Source organism: Thalassophryne amazonica, chromosome 10 (genome assembly GCF_902500255.1).
Source record: "Thalassophryne amazonica chromosome 10, fThaAma1.1, whole genome shotgun sequence".
Classification (NCBI taxonomy): domain Eukaryota; kingdom Metazoa; phylum Chordata; class Actinopteri; order Batrachoidiformes; family Batrachoididae; genus Thalassophryne; species Thalassophryne amazonica.
In genome coordinates this window covers 98,801,685-98,811,118 of record NC_047112.1, presented here as the reverse complement: position 1 = coordinate 98,811,118, position 9,434 = coordinate 98,801,685, and the positions used below count along the sequence as shown (strand labels likewise).

Genomic DNA, 9,434 nt, shown 5'->3' with positions numbered 1-9,434 from the left:
TGATTTAATTATATATATATATTTTTAAACTCAGCCCTGATGACTATCAACAGATTTTCAGTCCTGTGTGATTTTTTTTTTAAATCTCCAAAGGTCTGCCTGAGGATCACGTATCTTCACACTCAGCGAGCGTGTGGAACTGAAGTGGAGTGAGGTTTTGCCTCAGTATCTCGTGGCTTCTGTGCAGCAGCTAAAACAGGATGTTGCATCTCAGTTAAGTAGCTGACGCAGCGGTTTTGCCTCCTGTGCGGTGCAGCTTCTCAAGAATCTGCAAGATCGCACTCAAATGGGCCATCATAAGCACTTTGTTTGCGGTTACACCAAAATCACATATCGCACAGTATGTGAACGATGCGCATTCACCCGCCAGAGGTAAAACTGTAAATCCTCCTTTACCACCTGCTTGAAGAGAGAACACGTAGAGCGCCAACATGTGGTTTAATGATTTTATCTTCACAAGAGGTAACACTGCAGAAAAAAATGTGAATACTGTGTTTCACATGTTCATCCGTATACTGAAAAGTACATGAAATAATATTAACTTTAATAATATAACAACAAAAAGGACATCTGTACTAAAGGTGGATTACAAAGTGACATTTGATGTAAATAACTTTTAAGAATTATGGAACAGAAACAAAATAGTTACATAATTACTGTATGTAAAAACACTGAAGTGCTATTTGTTCAAAGCTACAAAATACACTTAAAAAGCAGGAAGTGTTTAAATTTCCTTCAAGGAAAAGTACTATAAGTTACAGTACAGTGAATTTGTCTAAACTGACTTTGTTCCCATCTTCCAGCCTTTTGGTAAGCACAAACATACAGGAGTAAAGAGAGAATAACACTTCCTTATAAAAGGAATCAACTGTTTATGGTGTGTGTGCATGAGTACTGACACACACACACACACTTCAGAAAATGTGAAACCTTCTTATCTTCAAAGTCTGCACACACCACCCCTGTGCGTGTCCTCGGTACAGAGGACGGCTCTTTGTACTTCAAGAGTTCACAGAGCAAATACTTCATGTGTAGTCACCAAACGTGGAAGAGCAGCTGTCACACGTCGTCGGCGGGCAAAGGAGGTATGTTGAACCTTGGTCTTGTGAAAAAGGCCATCTTCTCTCTGCAGACAAAGAAGAATAGGTGTTTTAAAAACACATCCAACTTTCAAGAAACAGGAAACCCACAGAACCAGGAATAAGGATGAGAGTCTCAGCCCACAGAATTCACAAATTCTTCAAACTGCTCCAAAACATGCAAAAACCTGTTTGTCTAAATATTCCAACTAAAAGTACAGAGGACTCTCCTTCAGAAAGTGATGGGGCTGGATGCCCCCTTAAAAAGGCTGTAAAGTTTAGAGCAGGCTCAAACCACAGAGTGATATAAACAAAGCAGGCTGGTGAGGGAAGCTTAAAGAACCATTTATCAGACTGTATACAACCCCTGGCAAAAATTATGGAATCACCAGCCTCAGAGGATGTTCATTCAGTTGTTTAATTTTGTAGAAAAAAAGCAGATCACAGACATGACACAAAACTAAAGCCATTTCAAATGGCAACTTTCTGGCTTTAAGAAACACTATAAGAAATCAAGAAAAAAAAGATTGTGGCAGTCAGTAACGGTTACTTTTTTAGACCAAGCAGAGGAAAAAAATATGGAATCACTCAATTCTGAGGAAACAATTATGGAATCACCCTGGAGCGATCTGAATTGTTCAGCAGCTGATGGTAGGATGAGTGTGTGTGTGTATGTATGTGTGTGTGTGGAGACAATTCGCCTCATTCACAACGTGACAGAACGTAATGATGTGCTGTTACGCGCAATAGCACGGAACATTATTCTTGACCGTGCGTAATGGTTCCTGATAATTCGCCAGCAACACATGCCATTAATTGTAACACGTATTAACATGTTGCAGCAGTTCATGAGGACACCTGACGCCTCTGCCTCTTTTAATATGTGTATGTGATACATATATATGTGCACATATATGCACTGAGTGTTTCTTTCTCTTTTTGCTCTGTATGCACCACTCTGCATTTAATCATTAGTGATTGATCTCTGCTCCCCTCCACAGCATGTCTTTTTCCTGGTTCTCTCCCTCAGCCTCAACCAGTCCCAGCAGAAGACTGCCCCTCCCTGAGCCTGGTTCTGCTGGAGATTTCTTCCTGTTAAAAGGGAGTTTTTCCTTCCCACTGTCGCCAAGTGCTTGCTCACAGGGGGTCGTTTTGACCGTTGCGGTTTTTCAGTAATTATTGTATGGCCTTGCCTTACAACAATTCACCTGTTTTTGCAACAAAAACCTATATATACAACCCCTGGCAATAATTATGGAATCACCAGCCTCGGAGGATGTTCATTCAGTTGTTTAATTTTGTAGAAAAAAAAGCAGATCACAGACATGACATAAAACTAAAGTCATTTCAAATGGCAACTTTCTGGCTTTAAGAAACACTATAAGAAATCAGGAAAAAAAAAATTGTGGCAGTCAGTAACGGTTACTTTTTTAGACCAAGCAGAGGGAAAAAAAATATGGACTCACTCAATTCTGAGGAACAAATTATGGAATCACCCTGTAAATTTTCATCCCCAAAACTAACACCTGCATCAAATCAGATCTGCTCATTAGTCTGCATCTAAAAAGGAGTGATCACACCTTGGAGAGCTGTTGCACCAAGTGGACTGACATGAATCATGGCTCCAACACAAGAGATGTCAATTGAAACAAAGGAGAGGATTATCAAACTCTTAAAAGAGGGTAAATCATCACGCAATGTTGCAAAAGATGTTGGTTGTTCACAGTCAGCTGTGTCTAAACTCTGGACCAAATACAAACAACGTGGGAACGTTGTTAAAGGCAAACATACTGGTAGACCAAGGAAGACATCAAAGCGTCAAGACAGAAAACTTAAAGCAATATGTCTCAAAAATCGAAAATGCACAATGGGACACAATGGGAGGAAACTGGAGTCAACGTCTGTGACCGAACTGTAAGAAAGCGCCTAAAGGAAATAGGATTTACATACAGAAAAGCTAAACGAAAGCCATCATTAACACCTAAACAGAAAAAAACAAGGTTACAATGGGCTAAGGAAAAGCAATCGTGGACTGTGGATGACTGGATGAAAGTCATATTCAGTGATGAATCTCGAATCTGCATTGGGCAAGGTGATGATGCTGGAACTTTTGTTTGGTGCCGTTCCAATGAGATTTATAAAGATGACTGCCTGAAGAGAACATGTAAATTTTCACAGTCATTGATGATATGGGGCTGCATGTCAGGTAAAGGCACTGGGGAGATGGCTGTCATAACATCATCAATAAATGCACAAGTTTACGTTGATATTTTGGACACTTTTCTTATCCCATCAATTGAAAGGATGTTTGGGGATGATGAAATCATTTTTCAAGATGATAATGTATCTTGCCATAGAGCAAAAACTGTGAAAACATTCCTTGCAAAAAGACACATAGGGTCAATGTCATGGCCTGCAAATAGTCCGGATCTTAATCCAACTGAAAATCTTTGGTGGAAGTTGAAGAAAATGGTCCATGACAAGGCTCCAACCTGCAAAGCTGATCTGGCAACAGCAATCAGAGAAAGTTGGAGCCAGATTGATGAAGAGTACTGTTTGTCACTCATTAAGTCCATGCCTCAGAGACTGCAAGCTGTTATAAAAGCCAGAGGTGGTGCAACAAAATACTAGTGATGTGTTGCAGCGTTCTTTTGTTTTTCATGATTCCATAATTTTTTCCTCAGAATTGAGTGATTCCATATGTTTTCCCCTCTGCTTGGTCTAAAAAAGTAACCGTTACTGACTGGCACAATTTTTTTTCCTGATTTCTCATAGTGTTTCTTAAGGCCAGAAAGTTGCCATTTAAAATGACTTTAGTTTTGTGTCATGTCTGTGATCTGCTTTTTTTCTACAAAATTAAACAACTGAATGAACATCCTCCGAGGCTGGTGATTCCATAATTTTTGCCAGGGGTTGTATATAACTACACACTTTTTGTTGCAATGCAAGGCTCTTCAAAAAGGATCAAGCTGACCTGAATGTCTGCACAGGCAGGGGCTCCTTCTGGCTCTGGCCCCTCATTTGGAGAACCTCTTTGGAAGCCTTTCTCAGCCTCCTTTCCGACGCCTCCTCCTGACGCTGCTCCTGCTTGCTCTGGTTGGCCTGTTACATGGACACAACAGCAGTTTCTCTTCAATGAGGCTGCATGGAGCGAGCGGCGCTTTGATTACTGCCTTGGTCTCACCTGTCGCTGAGCCTCTCGGAGCAGGCAGCGGAAACGATCGTCCCTCAGCGCCCACAAGGGAAGCTCGGCAGCTTCCCTTGCTTGCGGCTCCTCCAGACGCATCTTGAGCTCCCTCAGAGCACTCAGCTCCTCCATCAGCTGCCTCTGACGGGTCCTGCAGGCCTGGAGATCCAGCTCCAAGTCCAGGGAGGTCCGAATCGGCTGCTCAGCTAAAGCAGAGCGGTACGACTGCTGTGTGCACATCAACACAAACATGGGTGGGCCGTAATGCTCAGACATGAACAATCTTCACCCAGAATTAAAAACAATACCTGCTTGTAACGCAATGTTCTTCTTTCCAATGTGTTTCTTACAAAAGGTGATTTCTTTGGTAGAGTGGAGCTGTCGCTGTCACTGCGGTATAACTAACACATAAACAGGGCATTGGCATTTTAACAGCTGAAGAGTAAAAGGTACACTCACACACGGTGTTGTTCGTGTGAACTCACCCTGCACACATACTGACTGCGAGCACCAGGAGAGAAGGTCTGAGAGCGAACAATGGTACTGCCACGCATGAAAGGCGAGGCATGACCCCAGCGTCCGCCTCTCTCTTTGGGTCGGACCCGCACCAGCTCTGGGAACACGTTCTCTGTCATGGTGGCCTTCTCCACCTGTGGAACAACAATCTTAGCTTTTCCAACCCCAAATAAAAAAACGACATGGAGTAAAAGAAGAAGAAAAAAAAACCCCACAGTGAAGACGCAGTGATCCTGAGATTTACTTTGACTTCCATTTCATTGCAGATAAAATGAAACCAAGATATTTCATGTTTTGAGTGGTCAACTTAATTTTATTTGTAAATATACAAGTACATTATTTCCTGCAACACATTCCAAAGTCATTTGGTAAATATGAGGATTAAATAGTCACTTTTACAGCCAGTTTTCTTAAGACAAGTCAGAAGAGGGACACATGAACATTTCAGAGTCACTGAATGTGTCTTTGATTTCACTGACTGTCAATCAATAAGAATTACAAACACTATTGTACTGTACGGGAAATGTGTGTCATGGAGGCAGTTCTCAAAAACTGAATGACCATGCTGGAAGAAAACTAGCGAGGGAAGCCACAGAGACACCCAGTCAACTCTGAAGGAGTTCGAGTTCTCAGGCAAAAAAGTGCAAATTTTGAGAACATAGAAAATTTCAGCTGCAGTTTGTGAGTAGGTATGTGGGAAACCCAAGCCGAGATTTGATCAGTTTTATTTATTTATTTTTTTACAATATTACTCTACTTCAACATGAAGATGGGAGTGGGGGTGCAACAGGCAACATTGTACCATTCCCAGTAGGGATGCACCGATACCACTTTTTTCCAGACTGAGTACAAGTACATAAAATTTGGTACTCGTCGATACCGAGTACCGATACAAATACTTAATGATAAGATTACAGTTTTATGATGACTTTGAAAACATGTTTTATTCATCAATTGTTCCTGACGTTTTGACTGTAACTGCTACCAATATCATTAGCTTTGTTTTTATTTACAAACATTTCACTTAAATAATATACCTTCACCTTTTAATGACAACAAATTGTCCTTTAACATTAACTGTGTGTTTCTTAACAAACATGACACTGCCAGACATCTCAATGAGGAACTGAACTGAAACTGTCCATCAATAACTTCATTTATGTCTGTGAGGACTAAAAGCCCTTTCTGAAACTGTGAGGGGCAGATTCTTTTTGATGAAAAGCAGCTTCTCTGGTTAATCAGCTGTGAGACTGTTTCTGTTTTTATCTACAACACTGAGCTAAATAGTTTTTCACTCTCCACACTATTTTTTAACTTTCAATTAAATACATACACAAATACAAACCGTAAATGTTTTTTTCCCCAAAGGTGGAACATGTAAATATTTGGGGCACGGCATACGCACACACACACACACGCACGCACGCATGCACAGGTGCGGTGTCGCAACACGAGGCAAAACGTAGTAATTTTAACTTTTTTTTTCTTTGTAATTCATGGGATAATTTCCTCGCGTTCAGAAAGAATGCTTGTGGTAACTCTGAGCCGTTTAATTAATGAGGTGCAGTGAACCAGCTTCTGGGGCAAAGTGCAGCTTGTGGAAGCGAGCAGAGGGTCTGAAACTGAAACACCAAGGGCTGAAACTCACCAACCTGATGGACAGCCTCTGCCGCCAAAGCCCTGATTGGAGTTCTGAAGGAGGAACTGCGGCTCAAAGTGCCGAAGTCACGGAGGAACTTTTTTCAGCCACAGGAGGAATTAAAGTGTTTTGAGATGTTATGTTCCGAACTCTGAAGGCTTTATGTGGATTATTTTTTTTCATATGATCGTATGATGATGAATTCCACTGAAGCGAGCAGGTAAGACATTTTATTTACTGTATGTGTGAATTTACTCTGAGGGACAGCGGCTTTCAGCCAATCAGGGGACAGCACTGACGGATGTATTTGACTTAAATTAAATAAAGTAAATTACATGAAAGCCTGTAATAATCCATACATTAGCCGCATCATTTTTAAAGCTGCAGTGTTCAAAAGTATGAGTGGGCACATTACTGCCACCAATTATGCATGATTACAAGAGGTTTAAAAAATGATTCAATGTGAAATATCACAGAAACACGGCTGAATGACACGCCTGGTTGCAGGCCTTAAGAGCAGGAATGATGTATATTAAAACATGAAGTTCATCACACAAAAAAGGTCAAAGTAAATGCAAGGATCACTGCAGGTGTTGTTATTTCCTCCTATTTTCTATATTCTCCCAACTTTTTTCTGATTTGGGGTTGTAGATCCTCGATCTGTGGCTGCAGTGAGCAGTGCCCTGCTTTTATTAATGTATTTTCACCTTTACTGTCACCACTTTGCTTGTTGTCTGGTCACAGCGCCCTCCGCTGGTAATGCAGATGCCGTCTGCACAGAGGCCTTCTGAACATGGAGCTGTGAACACTGTGCTGTTGCTGCAGCCGCTGTCCATAGACTCCGCCTGCCAGCTCCTGAAAAACACCAGCTCCGCTCCTTTAGAAACCTGCTCATGTTTTCACCTTTAAAGTTCTTGCTGCAGCCAGTGTGTGTGTGCACGCGCGCATGTGTGTGCAATACCTCTCAGATGCCGCCTCCCCAGGCTCTTTGTTCTTCTCCAGCCTTTGCAGCCCCAGCTCTGCATCCCGCTCCTCCAGATGTGTGATGGCGCTGGTGGAGGTGGTGGGGGAACGTGCCAGCGTGCACACAACGTCCTGTAGAGTCACCGAGCAAAGAGTCAACACAGTCTTCACACCGACAACAGTCCAGTGATGAATTCTTGTTTGGTTAATGTGTTCTACACCTGCAGACTTCATAATAACAGACTTGTTATGCACGTGAGAAGCATTTTTGCTACAGGAACAATAGTTTAATATATTAAAACAGAGCAACGTGTTTTTCCAAGTCAGTGATTTTGACCTGCAGTGTATGTGCTGATGAAACAGACAATGCATTGAGTGGATGGAGCCTGTCTCAGCGTGTGGTTAAGGGCTGGGTAGATTGCAGCAATGCTGTACACTGGCACAAGCCTGACAGTCGGCCAAAAGTGACGCCGACATGCAACACTGCTGTCGTGTCCTTAAGTTTTTAGAGATGGGTACAGGTCACAAAACCATCCACACAGTTACGCAACAGGTCCAGCTTCAACCCTGGGAGGGACTTGGCTTGTGAGTGCCAAGTCTACATATGCCATTGTGACAGAAATGGGATATGTGGTGTTCTCTGAGCGCATATGAACGTACATTTGGATTCAGTGTATAAACGTATTTCATTACATTAGAATGAAAAATCCCTCATGGAAACACGGCTTATACCCATAAGGTTGCGAGTCTGATGCTGACCAGTGGACTTTCTCGGTTGGTCGAGTAGTTGAAAGACATGCTGGTTAGTTGAATCAAAGGACTAAATCAGCACTCTCAAATCATGTGGCATCAACAGCCACTGGATCCACATTCCACCAAAAGGGGGCAGTATTTCACTGCAAGTTAAGACTTCAACTCATACCCTTGATTAGCTCCACCCCTTTAACAATAAATTAAATTTTGAACACATACAAGCATTTTATTCAGAATTACATGATTCTGGGGTATTTCTGCTCCAATGGGGCAGAAATACCCCAGGGTATTAATACCCCAGTTGTGATTTGGCGCTATATAAATAAATAAATAAATTTATAAATATATAAATAAAATTGATTGATTGATTGATTGAATGCATAATTAAAATCCATGGAAACAGAATTATACACTGCTGACCACTGTAAAGTTACACAGTTTAATATGGGAATTAAGTAATTACTAAATTAACAGAATAAATGTTGTGTGACTGAGTTTTTCAAAGATAAGTAAATTCCAAAATGTCCAAAGAGATGGAAAAATTTCACTAACAAGGAGAAGACATGTTCAATTTAAATTAAAATATCAGCAGACCTGTGTTAATCCCTGACAAGTTACTGATGTTAGACCGAAAACCTCCATCAAAACTTTTTTTGTTTTTTAAATGTGGTTGTTCCAGCAGGATTCACAAATAAAATAAAATAAAGAAAGAAAGAAAGAAAGAAAAACTAACATTTAATAGTGAGTCGGTCCCTTCTAGGGGCCATCCAATCTCGTGTTCGGCAGTAAGGCTGACTTATTTCCAGTGGGGGTTGGCCTCCACCAGGGCTGCACCTTGTCACCAGTCTTGTTTGTGATATTCATGGACAGGATATTGAGGCGTAATCAGGGGAGAGGAGGTTCTTCAGTTTGGTGGGCTCAGGGTCTCATCACTGCTTTTTACAGATGATGTGGTCATGTTGGCTTCACTGGCCTGTGACCTCCAGCACTCACTGGATGAGTTCACAGTGTGAAGTGGCTGGGATAAGGATCAGCACCACTAAATCTGAAGCCATGGTTCTCAGCAGGAAACCGATGGATTGCCTACTCTGGGTAGGGAATGAGGTCTTGCCCCAAGTGAAGGAGTTTAAGTACCTCAGGGTCTTGTTCACGAGTGAGGAGACAATGGAGCATGAGATTGGCCGGAGAGTCAGCACAGCAGGGGCGGTATTGCATTTCGCTCTACAGTACTGTTGTGATGAAAAGGGTGAGCCAAAAGGTGAAGCTCTCAATCTGCTGGTCAATCTTCATCTTCTTC

The 9,434-nt window shown here is 41.8% G+C and overlaps 1 protein-coding gene across 4 annotated transcripts in view; it reads right to left on the bottom strand.

Moving 5' to 3' along the window:
* Positions 1 to 421: 421 nt before the first annotated feature.
* The window catches only part of wwc3 (WWC family member 3), a 181,101-nt gene continuing 172,088 nt past the window's right edge, over positions 422 to 9,434 (bottom strand). For 3 of the 4 annotated variants that reach the window (XM_034180588.1, XM_034180590.1, XM_034180591.1), the window contains 7 exons: positions 7,383 to 7,516; positions 7,129 to 7,276; positions 4,752 to 4,916; positions 4,575 to 4,667; positions 4,264 to 4,494; positions 4,054 to 4,181; positions 422 to 1,126 (listed from right to left, as the gene is read on the bottom strand). In XM_034180588.1, coding sequence (XP_034036479.1) covers positions 1,060 to 1,126; positions 4,054 to 4,181; positions 4,264 to 4,494; positions 4,575 to 4,667; positions 4,752 to 4,916; positions 7,129 to 7,276; positions 7,383 to 7,516 — 966 coding nt within the window. In that variant the 3' untranslated portion in view covers positions 422 to 1,059. The remainder of the gene's footprint in view (positions 1,127 to 4,053; positions 4,182 to 4,263; positions 4,495 to 4,574; positions 4,668 to 4,751; positions 4,917 to 7,128; positions 7,277 to 7,382; positions 7,517 to 9,434) is intronic. The other variant, XM_034180589.1, reaches the window with a different exon arrangement.